General features: G+C 37.6%; 1 protein-coding gene across 1 annotated transcript in view; it reads right to left on the minus strand.

The window, feature by feature from the left end:
- The window catches only part of CDC42BPB (CDC42 binding protein kinase beta), a gene marked incomplete in the record, with an annotated part of 90028 nt that overhangs the window by 19839 nt on the left and 49060 nt on the right, over positions 1 to 21129 (minus strand). Inside the window, 18 exon segments of the mRNA XM_021401859.1 lie at positions 288 to 393; positions 798 to 887; positions 1314 to 1403; positions 4063 to 4142; positions 4230 to 4324; positions 4934 to 5082; positions 6671 to 6776; positions 7753 to 7877; positions 8425 to 8530; positions 8689 to 8933; positions 9329 to 9439; positions 11096 to 11338; positions 13019 to 13152; positions 15153 to 15272; positions 15373 to 15539; positions 16539 to 16618; positions 17910 to 18158; positions 19719 to 19919. Coding sequence (XP_021257534.1) covers positions 288 to 393; positions 798 to 887; positions 1314 to 1403; positions 4063 to 4142; positions 4230 to 4324; positions 4934 to 5082; positions 6671 to 6776; positions 7753 to 7877; positions 8425 to 8530; positions 8689 to 8933; positions 9329 to 9439; positions 11096 to 11338; positions 13019 to 13152; positions 15153 to 15272; positions 15373 to 15539; positions 16539 to 16618; positions 17910 to 18158; positions 19719 to 19919 — 2497 coding nt within the window.

Below are 21129 nucleotides of genomic sequence, written 5' to 3' on the forward strand. Positions count from 1 at the left end.
AAACACACCTGGCCTCTGCTCAACTCACACTATACATAACAGCACTAATGGTAGCAAAATTGATAGAAATGGAACCATGAGGGCCTAAGTTAGTTCTTTGAATTTAAAAGACTGATGATGACACAAAAGAAAGAAAAGGAGAAGCATTCAGTGGTAGTCACTCCTCTCTCTTTCACTCCCTCCCCAAGGAAATAATCGCTTTAAAATACGTCAGCGTTTTCAGATAATTTTTTGGGGGGGGCAACGGGGACAACTTGCAGAAAAAGCAGAAAGTTTGAGCGACTCACCATCACAGGCATAACCTTGTCGAACCAATCCCACCATAAGAGAGGTGCAATGACTGCACTGAGTAGGGCTTGTAAATGACTTGATATTGAGCTGGTGAGCTTTAGGCTGTAAAAGATACATTCAGGATAAACAAAAGAAAACAACTTTTCAAGTTCTGTACTTAAAAAATGAAAGCATGCCCATTCCCCCTCCCCTTCCAATATATCAGAGTGTGTTATGAAATCTGAGATTTTAAGTAACTGCATCCCGTAAGAGGTGCTGCAAGATAAAAGCAACATTTTTTACTTCAAATTGTAGAAGACATTCAAATCAAATCCTATAACTATTTATTCTGCCATCCCTTTTGACAAATCAAAACCCATCAACTTGCATTTGGTAACACTTGAGTAAAAACAGAGACCTAACAAAGAAACAACACGTGACAAACCCAAACAGGACAAACACGGATGGCTAATTTACAAATGGTAATTCTTCCTTAGTTCAGGATATGGTTAGCACAGTCCCCCTACCTTTGGTACAGCTAGAGAAATGGACTGAATGGTGGGGGAAGGAGCAGCAGGCATCCTCTGAAGCCGAATTGGTTCCTGAATCACAAAAAACTGTAATTGAGCAAAATGAGGGTTCAAGAATTTGTTTTAAGGTCGGGGTGGCAAAGCTTATTCTTTTACGTTCTTTGTTGTTGTTGTTTTTGAAAATTATCAAAAATTTGTCAGAAACATTGCCATTCTGATTTAATAGAAACAGATTGTGTTTTAAAGCACTCACAGGAAAGCCTGCACACTAACAAGCAAGCAGCAGTACAGAAAACATATGAAAATGAGGTACATCAACATACATAGAGCCAGCAAAAAAGTTTCATATATGCAACTATTCTCAAAGCAGATGCAATTAACACTGCCAAGTTACACATAAGCAACATTCAATCTTGCCTCTTCATACAAAAGCTGCAATATATACTGATAATGAACAAGACAGAGAGACTTTCCACTGAATTACTCTTCAGGGTAGAATAATGGTTCCCTTACTTCTTGTTGCTGCTCTGCAGTTACAACTGAAGTAGATGGTGAAACTTCTGATTTGGGACCTTGTGTTTCCTGCTCACTAATGGAGCCGGTCTGCAAAAGTGACAGCAAACATGTTAGATAGATACCAGACACACGATGAAGTGTTCTCAGGCCAACAGAATGGAAGTTCAAGGTAGCTACAACGAACAGCTCACTGCAGAAATAAATGAAAAACTTTGTTCATTTCTGTATGCATACATCTAACGACTTTATACCCCTAAAAAAACTCCTTCCTCAAAACAAATCCTGCCACCTGCCTGATGGAAAAAGCTGTAAAGCTGGAAGCACTGAGATGTGCAAAACCCAGTAGCAAACAGCATAAATATTTTAACAGTCTGCTTTTCCCAGAAAGACTGTGTTGATTCTCTTGCACACAGGTATGGAATGATGTCTGAGAAGCCTGGTGGTAATCCATAAAATAGCTCATTTCTCATGGTAGCTTACTACACTAGGATTTTTCTAGCACACAGCAGCCACCAACCTCACCACAAGAAAAATTCCTTGAGTAATAGTACAGAAGATATTACAAATTATGTAGGTTTTTTTTTTGTTACAAAAAATGATTGCTAATCCTATTTCCACTTATATAATTAAAAATAATCACGTCGTCTTAATCACCGTCCTACGTTTCACTAAAATTTAAGACTGACATGCATTAGAAGCTCTCTCTGAATTTCACACTTACATTAGCAACTACTAATTGCCAGCACAAGGGGGAAGTATGCTACAATTCCAGAGCTAAAGAAGCTGGGTGTGGAAGCAGGGTGCTGTATTACTGTACTCTGAGGACATCATGGAAATCATGATTAACAAACATCAGATTAGACTTCACATAAATGATGTAATTAGCACTAAAGGCAATGAGTAATGAATCACTCACTTCCCAGCCAGTTTCAACAGGAAGATCGCTCAAATTCAGTTAGCTCACTAAATAGATTTGGGTATTTGTTATTTTTTTTTGTTTGTTATGAATTGATTTGTAGGGCTGGGCCACTGAAGATCAAATTATACTATTATGTAATATGAACAATTTAAAAATGCTAGGCGTGATTCAGCTCTAGCCATATAGACAGTCAAATTCTAAAATAATAAGCCTGTAAAAACATATTAAAAGAAAGCTAAACTAGCTCTATTTAGTGGATTAAATAGAGAAGCTAAGGAAGCAACGTCTAGTTTTAAAAGGCCATTTTTCACTATGACAGGTCACAACAAAATAAGGAGACAAAACTACCAGCAAGAACTTACTTCTTCCCAAAAGGCTAGTAGAGAAGATGTAGACGAAGAAGAAACAGAATCCTTTGTTGTAACAGATATGAGGGATAAAAACGATCACTTATCACCCACAGAAAAACTTCAGATGGAATATTAGTAGGCTAGCTAAATAAAATGTTTTGTGTGGCCCACTGATATTCATTCAAACTAAACTAACCCAGAGAAGATGATACAGACGATCTTTAAATGTATGTGTGGAAAAAAAATGGTTAATGGAAATTACTAAGTACTGTATAAGGCATTTTCATGTAATTCATCAAAAAATTCCACTTGCATTCAATCAGTGAGTGTGCATTTATTGCTGGATCTGCAGACTAGATCTTTAGCAGTTACCATCTTTATGTTCTATGTTACTATTTTCAGTGTATTTGATGCTTTTTAAAGCAATATCAAAGTTGGTAGATAAAAGCTCTTATCCAGATTGTAGTGTATGCATGCAATGTTTGTCTCTCTTCACCTCATCCATGTAGCTCATCTCGCTGCTTCAGCAAGAAAGCCAGCGTGGACGTTTTCTAACTGAGAACAGCACAGACACAAAGTATGCACATGCAAATATCACAGCCTGTCCATGGACTTTCTTTTTGGCACCAGTAATACTTTGAAAAACGATAGAGAATGTACACATTTCACATGTATTATCTTACCAGAACGATGAGGTTTTAACCTCAGCCCCTTTAACTTGGCTCCATAAACATAACAGATAATTTTTTCCAGTTCCAGATCATAGCTTTATCCTGAACTGACAATGTGTTTTGCAAAAAAAAAAAAAAAAAAATCTCAAATATTCAAGGATCAGGAGTTCATGAAGTAAGGAGATGTGATTCTGTGTTGTATTTAACAGCTGCTTCCTTGGGGAATGCACAAATTTTTTCTAAGCAAAACGCCCACTTGGAGCTGCAATACGCATGATTAGTTTTCTAAGGATCAGAGGGTGTGTCACAATGAACTTACAGTACCATCATCTGTGGGTCCTCTGATTCTCTCCCCAGTCCCTTCTACTCTGATCACCCCATGAAGATCTGGAGCCAACAACTTTACATATCTGTTTAATCACAGTTTGAACTGTGTGAGTACTTTTTTTTTTGTTAATGTTAACTAGCATCTTCCAATGCCAAAGTATTTAATCCCTTATTTGTGGATGCCAGCCCTTCTAAAACAACCTGTATGTACATTATTCAGCCAAAGGCTTGAGATTGACTTAAAGAAAACAGAATGAAAAATGGGTAATGTGAGCTTTTGGGAATATTTCCTAAAGATGCCAGCTTCTCTTCAAAATGACAATTAATCTGACATCTACTGGTCATCCAATTCTATGACACACTAACTTGATTAATATGCCAGATGCAAATTTGTTATGTAGGGCCCAAGTGTTACTTTTAGGTAATAAAAATACAACTCAGCCATCACATTTTCATAGTCAGTTTATGTAATAACTCACTCTGAAGGTCAGATCACGTGCAAGAGGAGAGGTGTTGAAATATTCAAAAATGGAATCCTGAAAGTCTGGAAGTTTGAGACCTAAAACCCAAAACAGAATAGCCTTAGCTAAAAAGCAACATCAAAGGTTGTGTTAGAACTCTGTTAAAACACAGCAACCTTAATTACCTGAATCTGTTCTGTATTTTTCTTCCAGTTTTCTCCTTAAGCCTTCCATCTCTTCCAACAATTCTCTGTTTTTTGCTTCTGATTCCTTTAATTTACTAAAGCAACAAAATATGAACAAAATACAGACATAAGCATTTCCAAGACAAGAATGCCAGCGAGTCCCAGAAAAAATCTTTTTTTTTTTGGTCGGGGGTGGGGGGGTGGGAAGAGGGGGGAGAGTTAGAGGAGGCGGGGGGATGAAGGCTGAATATTTTTTTTCTAGGCTAATTAATTCTACTTCTCCCCTAAATTAGCACCTCACTACCTAACTACACAGTGAAAATTACACTTAAGACTCCTCTTACCACCGCAAATATTTGCCAAACATAATTATTATAATATAAGTTTGGTCTTTTCTTCCCAGTTTGTTTATTAAAAAATAATTGGATTTGCTTTTAATTTGCTCTTAGCCATACTTTTTACCTCAGGTGCTTTAGATCCATATCTTATTCCTGAGATATTCACAGCAGTGTAAAGTTAACTTGAAAAAAACGTTAACAGTTCTCATTTGACAACGAGAGAAATGTGCAGTCTATAGAGTAGGACCTTTCAGCAAAGTCCACTAATCCAGGCACAAGGGAGCAATTTAAGAAAAAGCTGTTACTATTACTATTCTAATTTAGAGAAGCACATTAAAACCCAGACATAACCAAAGCAGCTATTACCTTTCAAAAGATATGTTTGCATCTTTAACTTTTCGTAGCTCTTCCTGAACTAGTTGCTTGGCACGAATTTCGGCATCAAGGGCAGACTGTAATTCCAGCCTAGCTGACATATCCAACTTCTGACTGCGTCGCACTTTCCAAAGTGGATCCTGTTGCAGTAAGTTATTGAATATTAATATCAGATGTCTAAATGTATTTTCATAGTTGTTCACAGACATAAAATAACTTTCACACTGGTTCAGAGAATGCACCTTTGATTAATTACAGACACTAATCCCACTACACAAATCAGCCAATAGTCAGATTTTATTTCGTAAAAACAAAGTCGTGAGTGTTTTTAATGGTTATACCACTACCATAATATGCCTGAAATCAAATTGCTAGATCACCGAGCATGACAGTCAAGCAGAGAACCCACTGAAAATGACTATCTTTCATTGCCCAAACTAGAAAAGTGTACAGAACTTGCACAGTGACATACTGGGCTTTCAGAATTTAGATGAACTTAAATACTTTATGTAAAACATATTAATCTAAAACATAGCATGAAGAAAATGAAGTAATTTGGGTCTTGAGATACTCTAGATATCTAGGGACTTTCACCTGAACAGTTTATATGTTCATTAAGTAGCAAACACTATGCAAATCCTCACTACCACAAGCTGGTTATCCAAGTTTTTCAAAGTATTTTTCAGTGCGGATTACATTTTCAGTGTTCCCAAATGGCTATTCTCTCTAGTCACAGATGAAAGTGCAAATAACGCTCATGAAAATGAGAGCCTTTTTTATGCTGAGAAATAATTAACCTTAGATCGGGTTCTGCTGAAGTTACAAAACCAGCTGTAATATACAGAACAGACAGCATTCTTTATTCTGGGCCAACTGCATTTGATCCAATCTTTCCTCTTATAAAACCACTCAACATTATGATCATCACTCTATGATGCAGGCAAAGGTTAGCTTGTAAAAAGTCACAACCTTCTTTTATTTTCTCCTATTCATAGGTTTAGAAGGGATGAATAACTTTTATCTATATAAACCAGCAGCAGATTGACTCCATGGCATTTGACTGTGCAGACTGGCACTGCTAGCGGCGTGGGCTTCCATGGCCAGCTGCAAATGTTTCTCCCTTTCCTTATGCAGGTACTTAATACCTGCCAAGGCAAAACAGTGCTTTGCTCTTAGAAATCATATTCCTTTGAGAGAGTTTCACCTCTTCTATTTCACACAATTTTTGAGAAACCGCGTAACCACTACATAGGAAAGACTATGACACAAGGTCTCACTGTCCTACAAGTGTATAAAGCTGCAAGCTCTCATGCGTCACTAGTTTGTAACAATACCAACCAGTTAAAACTTGTTCAAAATACTTGTACAAGAGAAAACTTATTTTGTCACTGTAGTGGCAATAAAAATTATTCTCTTGCATCTATTGTGGTGAGGTACATTTCTGCGATCTCCTTGAAGGGTTTTAATTTATTGTTTCTACTCCTCTGTACTGTGCAACAGTTTTTTATGGTAGATGTTAGTAAGAAATACCACTGTAATTATCAAATTCTGATTACATGATCCAAATGGATTTAACAAGCAGTAGTTAAAACTAGCATGCCATTAGCAGAGCAGAGGATTTATTAGGTAAGATTTCTGATTCTGAATAGATACTGAGAATGTTGCTGAAATTAAAACCATTGGCTTCTTAGACATCCCCAGAACAGCCAATGCTTGCCGTTTTCTTACCAGTGTACGTGACCCCAGACTGGAACTTCTCAAAGATTCTAGTTCTTCGGTCATTTTGGAGGCTAATGCCTGGAGATAGCCACGAGCATCTTTCTCATCGCTCACCCTATTGTGCAATTACAAAAAGCCATTAGTGAACAGTTTCATAGATCACAGCAACAAACACCATATCACCAAATAATTAGTGTCTCAATAAACTGGATTTAGGAACATAGCAAATATGGACAGAGCATGAAAAACTTTCCCAGCAGAGAAAACTGAATACTGCTGAGATTGCCTGCTTTAGGTTTTTCTCATATTTGATTCTCTTGACTGTGGCAGTTACCAGGGAAACTGAAGCCTTTCCTCCTGCCATCAGGAAGAGTTCTGCAGAGATTCTCAGTTACTTTTCCTAACATGATCTGCATACTGCTCGCTCGGTTTTAGTAAGGGCTATCGTAAAGTCCTCCTGTAACATTTGGAAGGGCTAGTACAAAGACTCTATGACTCCCTGCACCTTGCCCCTGTCCACTCAGTAGCTGAAATGCCTTTTCAGGTCTAAGTATTAGCCAGCAAGTAGACACTCATCTAATTTAAAACCACTGATGGTCAGCTGCAGCAACACTCAATTTCAGCCAGCAGAAGACACATACAGGTGACTAAATGACTTGCATTCAGAAAATATTGCACGCTAACCCAGAAATAAGAAGAAAGGACTGATCCATGAATTAAGTGCAAATGCGTGTCTCATACAACCAGTCAGGTTCTGTGTTAATGTGGACCTTTAAATCATGACCACTCTCCTGACAAGGCCTATCAGAATATTCCAATCTTTGTGGTTTAATGACCACTTCTGAGTTTGAAGAATGTCGACACCCAAACCCTCTCCTCTGCATTTAATAGTATCTGACAATTTCATTTGGAAATCTTATTACTCAGCTATTCTGCAAAGCAAAAGAGAAACAGTTCACCATCACTCCAAAGCACCATGCTTTTGTTGATCCCAGACACACAAAAAAGGGCTTGACTATACACAAGAGAAGCCCAAACACTATCTCAAAAAAATTTGAAAGTGGCCATCAGGATCACTAAACAATACATACCACTGAATAATTTCTGCAATCTGAGCTTCCCAGTGAGCAACAGACTCCTTCTTTGCTGCTAGGTCTTGGAGCTCATCTTCTAGCTGCCTGTTCTGTGCTGTTAATTTGTCCACAAAGGAGCAAAGCTGAAACAAAAGGTTTCCCCTTTATATGAGTTTCATACATTTATCAGTGTGTATGTCTACACACATACAGAATGTGAACAAACAACACAGGAAATCGGTTTTTATTTATTCTTTTTTGCAGAACTGGAGATTAGCTCCTGATCACAGAACGCATTTCCAGTTCACACAAATCAATCCAAAGCAAAGGTGGAGCAAAGGGAAGCAAGCACAGAGGCTACTGTGAGGAAAGAGGCTTAACTGTAAGCCATCAGGAAGGCAAGCAGGCATTGTAAATGCTTCGCTCTCTGTGAAGCCTTCACACAGAAACTGGAAGGTGGTGCCCTCTGAGTTTCAGGAATCAGTTCCACAAAGAGCAGTAACTGAGATGCTAAAGCTGCAACTTGGCCAGATCTCTGATATTTATATGGCCAGAACTACGTTTGTTTTACTATATATTGCCTGAACATTTACTGGTACTGTTCAGATCAATAAGAACATTATTTCAACATGACAGAAGCAAAATGCAATTCTTCTTGCTTTGCTAAAAAATGTTTCCTAAAATAATTACCTTCTCATTTTCTGTTGTTAGCTTTTTGTTATCTTCCAAGAGCATAGATCTTTCACGCTCATATTTCTCTTTCATTGATCCCACTGCTTCCTCCATTTCACTATGCCTAAGGAGGACAAGAAATGCAAACATATACAGTAAGACTACTGAACCTGCAGACCGGGATTTTCAGAAAGAAATAAATAAAATTAAGATGAAACACCTATACAATGCAGCACACACACAAAGAAATCCTTGGTTATCAATCACGTCCATAAAACTTACCTCTCTCGCTTCGTTTTCTCTAATTTATCCTTTAGTATCATGATCTCTTTCTGCAGTGCAAGCTGATGGCTCTCTGAATCGTGTACTTCCTTTTTCACGTTTTTTACTTCTAGAACGTGTGATGCTTCTCGCCGGACCAGCTCCTCTTCATAGAACAAGATTTTCTTTTCCAGCTCAGACTTCATTTTGGAAAGCTCCTGCTGATGTTCGAGTGTGGCACCTGCTGCCCGCCCTCCTTGCTTCACCTGCAGAAGAGTGGAGGAGAACTCATCAGGAAGGGACTAGCATCCTTATATTTCAGAAACATCACCTGAAAAAGAAGTGTCCCATTGCAGCACTTTGGAAAATTTTTGCTTAGGTCCTAAATGGCTTAAAAGCTGCCTTCCAGGGTTTAGCCCCTTAAGTGACTGGTCTGCTTATATGACCCTAAGAAGGGGATCAAATGGGTTGCAGAAATAACTTTGGACCACATAGGTTTAATTAAAAAAGAAAAAGCAAATAAATCTAACAAATCCTAATGAGGCTAGGTCAGGTCTCTAGTAATGCTGTAGTTTTTATCCAGGTATCAACAGATGAGGAAGCAAAAATATTGCAACTCCTGCATCATGAGTAAAAATTAAAAAAAAAAAAAGACAGTAACCTTCAGAGCTTCCAGTTCATTTTCCAGTTGTTTGCAGAAGACTTCACTGTGTTCACGAAGCTTGCGTTCTTTTGATGCTTCTGCTGTAACTTCTTCAAGTTGGGATTCCAGCTATAAAATCAGAGTAATTTAAAGTCATTTCAACACAAGATAGTGCTATCTGTATCTGTATCATTTCCTCTCCTCCATAAGGATGAGCTTTCCAGAGCCTTGAAAACAAAGCTTTTCCTTATCTCTATCTTACTTTATACCGCTATAACAACACTTCCAGAATTTCATGATAATGTTTTGACTTCAGTGATCCAGACATCTGTCTTTCTCAAAGCAGAACTACTACCAAATGACTTTTGGTACTGATATAAACCACATTAGATATGTGCAGAGATAACTGCAAAGCTTTTATTAATGTTAAGAGAAGGAATCAGCACTAGGAAGTCATTGCAGCTGTGAAAGAAGAAAGCCTCTCACATTTGCAGGTCAGCTCCATGCCTCAGTATCTACTAAGGCGGTAGACTTGAAAATCCTGACCTTTGAGCCAAATTACTGTGAATTACTTCAAATATTAACACCGAACACTTGTACCTTGCAATTATGGAATAAAATAGTCTTGATCATCCATTTACCTATTTCAAAAAGCTTGTAGTATCAGAAAGACAATTTAGTGGCATCCAAGGCAGCTATGCAACTAAAGAAGAATAAAATCTGTTTTGTTTTTTTTTTTTGCTTTCAAATTCAACTAACAAAGTTGTTTTTAAAAGCATTATAGGTAGAACTGTAGACCAAGATAATTAACTTACAGATTATGATCTGAATAGAGGATTGCTGTACATTTTAGGGAAGAGAGGACTAAGGAATTTCCAGGAACAAAGACAAATGATCAAGTCTTTCATGGAAACAAACAACAACACTTGAACTGGCTAGGAGGAGGGCAGAATGCAACACCAAACACAGTGCTATCGCCCTAAGCTTTTCCCAGTTAAGTACCACTTCTAATTCACAGACAAGTCTGAAAAACTTCACGTCTTACTACATTGTCATAGTCTGCCCTTCAACTTGCCATGAGTTTTCTAGCACCACTTACAAAGTTCCTTTTCAAACCTCACTCATAGAACACACAAAATGTGACAGCTTTTCAGTGATTAAAACACTGTGTTAACCATGATAGCTGGTTCTTATGCATTCTTCCAGTTATCCACTTCTTATTCAAAACTGTAAATTGCCTAGGATAGTAATCAGAAAATAAACTTGTTTAAAGATATTTACAAAGATGCTCTCTATGCTGACTAAGAAAAGAGTAAGGAAAACCGCCTATTCAGTCTGTATCACTGTTATTCCCTCCAGATGAACAGAAACATTCCGCTGGAAAAAAAAAAGTAAGTCAAAATACTCCAACGTAAAGTACATCAAGGCACTGAGCTTTCTAGTTTTAAGCTGACTGGAACTCAGAGTCTGCAAGAATCAAAACACAAAGAAGTAAGAGGCTGGCATGTAGCAAGAATGGTTTCCTCAAGATTAAAATCAGCCTGAGTACAAAGAATAAAGCAGACTCTGCTAATTCCCTGATATGTTAGCAAAACTTCTAGAAATAAATTCAAGACCTATTTTGTGAACTACAGTGAAGTGATATGGAAGAGTTATCAGAGCAATGCCTTATAAGCAGACAGAGTAAATTATCATTTCTGGTCCTGACTTCTCAATACAATCACGTATGCGATACAGGGCAAGCAGCAGCTGAAACACGTCATTGTTAGCTATTTATTGAGCTACCTCTTTTCTGATTTTCTCTGATTTACGGATGTCCTGTCGCATAGCATCAATTTTCTGCAAGCTCACTTCCACCTCCTCCTCTTTGTCACGAAGTTGTCGGGACAGTTTCTGCTTTTGAGACCGCAAGTCTCCCATCCTCTCACTGAGCTCAGAGAATTCCTGCACGGCCAGCTTTCTTTGTTGGTGGGCATCCCGCAGCTCTTTGGATTGTGTTTTTAATCTCTCTGAGGCTTCTACAAGTTGCTGGTTTAAAAAAGTATATATAAAAATTGAAGTCAGTTAATTCTTTCCAAGAAAGAAAGTGAACCTACATAAGCACAACTTGAGAATTCAAACCTCTCATATAACTTTAAATATTATTTCTAATAGTTAATTTACACAAACAGTTAATTTACACAGCTGCAGGAGCATACCAAGACAACAGTTATTCTGCTTCTAGGGTGGCATTTCCAAGAGGACTTTTGCTATTCCAGAAGTCTTTCATATAAATCTGACTGCATAAGACCATCTCACCTCTAAGCAACTTAATTTCAAGTTACCACGATATATCTGCACAATAGTAATACTTCTTAAAGGAAGAAGTTTCAGTAAAGTTTCATTAGATTTCCCATTCAGGGAAACACTCAAGTAGACTGCATCAGAACTAAGATGCTGCAGCAAATCTTGTGAAATTCTTCAGAAAATTACGGAAGATCGCTTAGAACAAACTGTGAAGCTCTAATGTTTTAATTGAAATTATAAAAGCTGTTTCCTTTACAGCAAATAGTTAACATAATTTAACAAGACTAGAACACCAACTAAATGCTCAACACAAAATCATTTGAGAGTGAAAATGAAGTGCAGAACTAGACAACAGAGTAAGTGTATAGTGGCCAAGAGACATTTTAAAAATTCTGCCATTAGTAGAGGTCTTGCAGAAGTATGCATTAACTTCCAAAATGGCATGTGCACAAACCAGGAGGAGTAGATTTGCCTTCTCTGCTACTCATATACTCCGGTGAATACATCTTAACTGTGTTTGACAGAAGAGAGGCTGTTAAATTCTAATGGAAAAAAAAACCCAGAGATTTTCGACCGTGGATTATTTTTGGTCCATGTGAATGCCATACAAGCAATATGTAGTCTTTAAATCTAGATATTTGAATAGAGGTAAATTTTTTGGTATTACTGGAAGTGGTAAGGAGCAAATGCAAAGCCTCTATTTACTTTACTGTAAATATTTTAGTGACCTAATAGCATACTGCTACATCCTACGGAGCAAATAAGGGTGTAATTTACACAACAGTAAGACAATTTAGTAATGATATAAAAGTCATTAAGCAATAATTAATCCTTTGGTATTATAAAGAACAAGCAGGCTCAAGTTGGCAAAGCAACTGAGCTCTATTAACCCATTCAAACATACACCTTTCAGCATCTACAAAACTAACGAGCCACTACTACTAACTGACAAGCCACAGACCCACAAATTTAACTCCAGTGTAAACTGGAATATCTTGAGAAAACCGAACAGTTAAACTAAAATCATTCTTTAGAAAATCCCCTCCCACTTCCTGCAAACCAAATCCCACTGAGCTCTGTGATTGTGCAGTCTGTTAGCTTCTGTGTGATTGTACAGATATGTAACCTGCAGTTGTCTCGTTCAAAATACATAACCACAGTAAACAAGTCAAAATAAAAAGGTGTTGTTCCCATCTAAGAGAATGCACTTGAAATTATTAAGATGTCAACCTACTTTAAAAAAAGAAAAAAGTCTGCACCTTGGAAAACTACTATATCACTCACAAAACTAACAGGCTCACTTACATCTCCCTATAGTATTAAAGAGCAACATTTTTAACACTGAAGCTGTAATCAAACCAAAATTGTTCTAGAACTATTTTGCATGACCATTTCTAAACATATTCATCTTTGGATCAATACCTTATGAAGGTCTTCCTTTTCTTGCCGTAATACTCGGCACTGCTTTTCCAGTCCTTTCAACTTATGCATAGAGTCTTCATGCTCTTGTCGAAAAGCCACTGCATCTGCAAGCTGTCCTTCCAGTTTACTTACATCTGTAGAGCAATACATAATAAAGGTAACTGGTCCCAAATGTGCACCAAGTAAGGAACATTACTTAAGCAAATTGTCATAACTTTGTTTGTAAAATTAACTTCTTTCCACTTTAGGCAGCTTAGAAGTAATTCTGGTGCATCGGCAGCTCCGTGTAATTTTAACTTTCTCAACATACTAAACCAAACAAACAACTCCACACCTCCCAAAAACTGTTGTCTCCTGAAGCAAGAAATCCTTAGCACACGGACATTTTATGTTTTAAGAAGTGCAACAACTCTTAACTCAAGTTGTTTGAATTTCAGTTCTGGTAATTTGTCTCCTCAACAGTTTTCATTATATGACAAGCAAGACTCCATTTATTGGTGCAATCAGCAAGACAGGAAAGAACTATTTATTTCCTAGAGCTTATTTATTTCCTTATCTACTTATCCTAGAGTAGATAAGAGCTGACAATCTGGGAAGGCAACACCATTCTGCGTGAAGCAGACTGGAATCTCAACTGTCCATATTCCTACCAGGATGTTCTCCTGCCATTTCTCTCTTTAGTCTCAAAGAAAGTTTAAAAAAATTGATCACCATTAAGCAGAAAAGATAACCACCTTCATATATTTCTGCTCAGTCTTAGAGCTGGTAAGAAACTGAACTGTCATTCTCCGTTTGGTTTTAATTACTACTTTTACACAAATAAGAAATTGCACAGGAATAACTGTCTCACTGAAATTGCAACATCTGTGGCAGAACAGGAAATGGAACCTATGCATTCAGAGCCCCCAAGCACTGCTGTAGCGACTGACGTAGCACTCCTTTTCTCATTTTCGAATGAAGCTGTGCTAAACTCCCTCCCACTCCACAGACTATACTGCCAGATTTCAATATTTAACAGCACACAATAGGCTGAAGAACTGGATAAACTTGACCCATTTGTAGAAGTAGCACCTTAAATCAAACTCTTTCAACAAACTTGATTTCTAGAATGCACAAGAATAGAGTTTGGGTTTTTTTTTTTTTTTGGAAAAAATTCTCACTTAGAGCAAAGCTGATTCCACAACAGATGTGCTTACAAAGGGGGTAGTATTGCCGAACTGCAGAAAAACTGTCATTTGTGACCGACAATGGACTGACAGACACACAAAGCAAGATAATGAGTTAAGAAAGTATTAGGAATCTGGACCAAGAAAATAAATTGGTCTATAAAAAACCAAGTGCTCGCGAATGGAGGACGACAGCTGAAGGTTTGGGGTATTAGCAACTTAGCATCTGAACTCACTCACAATATACTACAGGCCCCTATAAACCTCTTAGCCAAGCCATTAGGACTCAGAACAACCATTTAGCATATGACTGATTCCCACTTAAAAATTAGACACTAACAGGAGGTTTGTATGCATAAACTAATAGCATTGTCAAGCAACAGTTTTTCAGTGATATGGGTGAGTCAGTCCCTTTTGGGACAGATGCCAGTATTTTTCTGCAGTGCTTCCTAATTAATGCATCACCAGACAAAAACACAAAAGGAGCAGCAGCTCAGAAATATTTAAATACGATTATTATTATTATTATACACCCCCACCATTACCTATCCCCTTATATTACTAAGGGGCAACTAATCTTTTCCTCTCTATTCTCTGTTACACATTCCTCCACTAAAACACCACCAAAAATATACTCCTCAAAAAGAAAGAGATCAGGATCTCCAGAGGGCTTTATAGAAATCAACATCACCAAAAATATTTGGTCGAACCCATCCATTCAATTCACTGCACTCTAGATCTCCAGACTAGTATGTGGTATCAGGATGTGGAAGTGCAAGAAAAAGTTAAGTACTTGCCTGGAAAAACTGAAATGCCTCTTACTATTCAACTGAACTTTAAGACTTTTTTTTTTAAGCATCTCAATAACATTACTTGTAATTACTGCAAAACCACAATATATATTTTGCTACTTCTATTAACATTAATCTGCAGTACCGTAATTACTACTAATCACACCAGAGGCTTACCTGTTAATTTGTTCTTCAACCGTTCAATTTCTTCATTTAATTTTTTTATTTCCTTATCACGGTTTGTATTTACTGCAACACACACTGGACCTTGGAGGTTTTGCACTGTCTGCGTAGATTCTTTAAAATCAGAAAAGGAGAAAAAGTTTTTCAATGAAATACGTTTTGATTCCTCTAACAAGAAGATCTAAAAATAAAAAAAAAAACATAAGCCACTCACCTTGCAGTTTTCTGTTCAAATCCTGCTTTTCTTGCTCTAATTTCCGTATTTTCTTTTCATAACCTTCTATTTGTGAAGTGTTCTTCAAGTCACGCTGTACATCCGCATCTTTGGTTACAGTGTCAGACTGCACTGCACTCTTCAAAGTGCCTCTATCAGATAAAGAGCTGAAAACAAACACACGTAAGTAAAAATCTTTTAATACTCTCAGCAGTCTACAGCAGTGACATGCTGGGATTCCAACTAATATGCAACTTAAACTTACAAGAACATACTGTAAAATTGTTACTGTTGATAGATCTGTCAGGGTACATATACCCTGACACTACCGTGTACGCTGCTGATGAATTAAGATACTTTCATTCAGGTATTTAATAATGCTGACACATGTTAACTTTACAAACTGTTTGAATGAATAATTAAAAATATTAACTTCCCTGTGTCAGAAGTTACTACCTAACAGCAAAGCAAGCAGAATATGCCTGCAACTGAAAGAACTGAGAAACAAAACCAAAAGTTCAGTTTCAAGTATGACAAAGATGGATTTAGTTAAGAAATAAGATATGAGCAACAGGTCCTTTCTGCAACAGTGTTGTGAAGATAACAAATCTCAGCAAAGGAAAAGATGGGAATAACAAATAGGGCATAATAACCTCAAACTCAGAGGCACAAGAATGCATTTGAGGGACCTCTGGAGTCAGATGAAGACTAATGTCAACTTCAAAGATGGGCAAAGTGAGCTTTCTTTGCCTATTTTCAGAACCATCTGAAAATGGGGAATCTGTATTAGAGTAACACTACATTATGTTAATGATGCCTATCAACACTCAGTGAACTAATCCATGAATTGATTCTGGTAGACAAGCAACACAGACAAGACTTGCTTTTAGCCTCTTCACGCAGGAAGAGCAAGTTCATACCTACCTACTTGTGACATCCAGTCCCGTAAGTTTCATTCATTTCAAATAAAGGAAATTAAAACCAAAAGCATCTAATCTTGGAAAACATGATCAAAATACATTCAAGACATATTCATGTGGGATGGAGATTTATCCATTGATACATGTATAGACCTCCACCTTCCTATGTGGTTTTAAAAATGAGATCTTTCTAGAATTAGCTGTATTTGGGAAACGACTTTAATGAACAGCATATCCTTTGCTTACCTATCAGTCGTGTACGTAAACCCAACAAAGGGTAAATGCAGTCCAGAAAAGCCTGTATGAGAACTTGGTGGCACCACTTCCTGCATAAAAATAACATGCATGAAAATCCAAGAGAGAACCCATGCAGAGCTAAAGCCATTTGATTTTGTCTCAATGGTTAAAACGAAACAGCTGATGTAAAGATTTTATTTAGTGCATACCAATTCACAACTGGCAATTATGCTTCATTGTATAGCCTTTCATTGTCCTTGTATGAACCTTATTTCAGATTAGGTCTCTTAATATAATGACCTGAATTTTGGAGCCTCTTTCTTTGTGAGCTGGCACTTGAAAAGGCAGCATTTCAGCAAGTTCAAAGCACAATGCAACCATTAAAAGAAAACCCGAAACTTCAAGTTCCTAATTAAAGTGACCAGGCATGAAAATGCATGATGTTTGCTTTAGTATGCTTGTTACTGCAAGACACGTAATCAAAAAAACCAAGCCAAAAGTTCTTCATTTCTTGGATGGAAACTGATGAACAAGTGGCCATGAACAAAAATGAAGGAGGGGAATACCAACACCCTCACTCCCAAAAACAGTCTTCTGGTTTTTAAGTGACTGAAGTAGCAGCAATTTGAGTTCTCTCACCAGGACAGCTGTGATTACAAGCTGCACATATGTATTTTTGAAGACAGATCATATTCATATTTGCTAATGAACAAAACCAAGTACAAGCTCCTTGTAAAGGTACATTAAAAGGGCAAGTAAGTGCCAGCTTTTTCCTGCCTAAATGTGCTTTAATTTTGACTGACCATGTTACTTAATGCTAAAACGTGAAAAATAACTCATTTCAAATGTGGAAAAATAACGTTTTTCACCTCCTTGTCATTTTGGGTTTTCAGAAATTGTGAGCTTCTTTTCTGAATGATAACAGTTGGCAAACTGGGTTAGTAATTACATAAATGGCAATAGCTGAGTGGGGTTTTGCTCTTCTGAAATTTCTCATAGCATCACTACTTGTGATCTTCATTTAAGCATTCATGTCATTATGGCTGCAATATGAGTACTCCCTGTTGCTGTAACATTGCACCAGACCATATCCATGCCATATACATGTAAGTACCACTAAATTTACTAGATTTGGGAATCCATTTCATGGATTTTTAGATTTTGAAACAAAACATTTCATTAATACAACATATTAATGAATTCACTACCTGCTCCTTTTACTAAAACAAAACAAAAACAACAAATCAATCAATCAATCAAACAAACAACAACCCCAAAAACAAGAAAGTAATTATCTCTTTTGAAATAAGTTCTCGCTACTACCTTACAGTGCAACAAGGTTGCATACTTGCAGTAGTGATATTTAAATAAAAGACTCACTGGATTTCTTAATACATCATCATCTACATCGAAGTTTGAGGTGTCAGATGGACTGCTAACTTCTGGAATATAAGGTGCTTCTAGGTTTCGGATGTTATCCCAGTTAAGTCCTTCAAAAAATGCATGAGACTTAAAATCCTCTATTCCATTCTGTCCCAGCCTACGTTCCCTACTGCAGATAAGTCGCTGAATAAGATCTTTTGCTTCTTCAGACACATCTGTAACATGGGATGGAAACTGGAATCGTTCCTAAAAAACAAAACAAATTGAGAATTTTTTAGAGGAATCCATTCCATAACTTTCAATGATAGTTTTCAAAAAGAAATTGCTAAATTATACCAATAAAACTGCAGACACACGTACAGAATGGTTCCACTCCACTGAGGAGTGGCAGAGTACAGTGCAATATGACCACTGATAGAGCTGCTGTCTTAAAATAGATCTTGAAGATAAGGAATCTCTTCTTGATTCCTTTAATAGAAATCTGTTTGAAACTAGCTGCCATTACAGCAACCCTTAAGAAAAGGCAATTTTTGTTTTTTTGGAAGACGTACAGGAATTCTGACATGTTACAGTACACTAAAGATTGTGCAACAAAGGCATACACTCACTGATACTCTTAATCATAGTCATTGAAGATGTACTTGAGATCTTATTTATTTCTGCTCTTAAAACCCCAAGATGCTAGTCAATCCTTCACAAAACATTGTTATACATGAAATTACTCCAGATAAAATCGGGAAAACTTTTTCTTTTAGTTTATTACTACTTCCACTCTATAGTCAAGAAGGTTGCTTTAGTAAAGGTCAGTAGCACTTTTATGGTTTTACAATACAACCTTTCAAGGTTTGAATGAGACCATCAGGGACCAAATTAAATGTCAATTAAAAAATTCAAACCACATTGATTTTATGTCCAAATGAGACTACAGTATTAAGTCTGCAGGATAACAGCCTCAAACTTTCTCAAAAACAGTTCACAGCCACGCAGCCGGTATTTAACCCCAAGCTGGTTACATACTTCGATCGTAATACAGAAAAGATCGCCACCAATTAGTTCATCAAAAAAACTGAAACAAGAGAGAGATTAATACTGCTCAGTGCAAGGGTGACAGCTCTAGAAAGGATTTAAATATCTTATCCACCACTGCTTCACTATGAGCGCATATTACTGTAAACACCAGTATATACTCACACACTCCTGCCACGCCTCTTGGAGGACATCGTAAACAGGTTTATTCTTACTCCCTAATGTTCAAAATGCACCCAGAAGTTTCAACAATTCTACCACTCTGACTCTGGACAAAGTCCCCTGACCTCATGTTCTTCAGGCAGCTCAAAAGTTCATGTTTTTCTGCCACTTCTCCTCTGGGCAACTCCCCCCTGACCTCATGTTCTTTATGCAGCTCACATCCACACCAGCTGACTCGCCTGTTTCCTTTTTTTGTACTGATTATCAGTGTAACAAAAAACGTGCACAGCTGCATAGTGCATTACTTCATTTCTCCAGCACACTCCAGAAGAAACTTTCAATGGGCCTATCTTAAGAGTTGGTTTTAATTTTTGTTTCATGAAGATTTCTTAGATTTTTCAACAAAAACATTACCATTTAGAGGAAAAAATTCAAATTCTGCAGTTCAGATGCCAACATTCCTAAAAATAGAACCAACAAATCTATGTAATTAGATACGGTTCTAAATCATCATGAAAAAGCAAAGAACTACCATCACTTCAATATTTGTAAGTAGTATCAATTTCACTGTAAACATTATAATCTTAGTAAATACATTAAGATGAATGTCTTTCTTACTTCGTGATTCATAATCTTCCCATAGGTTTCCACTAATGACTCTGCGTAAAAAGGTGTTTCACCATAAAGCATTTCATACATGCAGACTCCTAGTGACCACCAGTCACATTCAGGCCCATATTTTCCCATTCCATCTTCCATGGCTTGCAGTATCTCAGGGGAGATGTAGTCAGGCGTACCCACTGCGACGGAGGACTGCACCTTAAAAATAAGGCAAACATAATTCTGTTAAGTTATTCTCACTCATACTTTAGTATTTCTGACAGAGACATCAGTACGAGATTTCAGAAAAGGAAGATAATTATCAAAAAAAAATCACAGCACTGAAACAAAGGATGTATTGAGAAAGGAACGAAGTCTACATTTTAATTTGCACACAGTAAAACCTCCAAATAGTTATACCTGTTGTTAAAAAGCCAAGAAAATGTTTTGCCTGTGTGTACACGCGCTTTTACACTTTACAACTGCAACTGTTTGCCAGAAATTGAAACAAAAAATTAAAAAGCAGGCAGTTTGAGTTCTATGCCCAAGTTTCAGTTTACAGTTTCATCTGAAAAGAGCAAAACAAGTTTCCAGGGCAAGTAGTGTCCTATTTTCATTTGGTTTGAAATTGGTTTGACGCTTATATAGCACAATCGTGGATGCAATACAGGGAATAGGTAATTCATTTCCTTGTGTCCAAGTGGTAGGAAAACTCAACCTTTGCGGCAGTGGAAGAGCAGTTGCAATCTCTAGGGACACACTTTTAAGGGTTCACATGGAGATTCAATAGCTCCTTCCAATTCATCCATTCCAAATACCACTCATCATCAGGCCGCACCTCGAGTACTGTGTCCAGTTTTGGGCCCCTCACTGCAAGACAGACATTGAAGCCCTGGAGCGTGTTCAGAGGAGGGCGACAAAGCTGGTGAGGGGTCTGGAGCACAGGCCTTGTGAGGAGTGGCTGAGGGAGCTGGGATTGTTCAGCCTGGAGAAGAGGAGGCTCAGGGGAGACCTTATCGCTCTCTATAACTACCTGAAGGGAGGTTGTAGTGAGCTGGGGGTCGGCCTCTTCTCTCTTGTCTCTAGTGACAGGATGAGGGGGAATGGCCTCAAGTTGCACCAGGGGAGATTTAGGCTGAACATTAGAAAACACCACTTTTCTGAAAGAGTGGTCAGGCGCTGGGATGGGCTGCCCAGGGAGGTGGTGGAGTCACCGTCCCTGGAGGTGTTCAAGAAACATTTAGATATAGCATTGAGAGACATGGTTTAGTGGGGTTATTGGTGGTAGGTGGATGGTTGGACTGGATGATCTTGTAGGTCTTTTCCAACCTAGCTGATTCTATGATTATGTTTTTAAGATGGTAAATCGTTGACAAACGTTTTATGACTACAGAACACCAAGACCTGAGTCTGTGCCAAAACTGCTGGA

The sequence above is a fragment of the Numida meleagris genome, chromosome 6 (genome assembly GCF_002078875.1).
Source record: "Numida meleagris isolate 19003 breed g44 Domestic line chromosome 6, NumMel1.0, whole genome shotgun sequence".
In the NCBI taxonomy this organism is placed as follows: Eukaryota; Metazoa; Chordata; class Aves; order Galliformes; family Numididae; genus Numida; species Numida meleagris.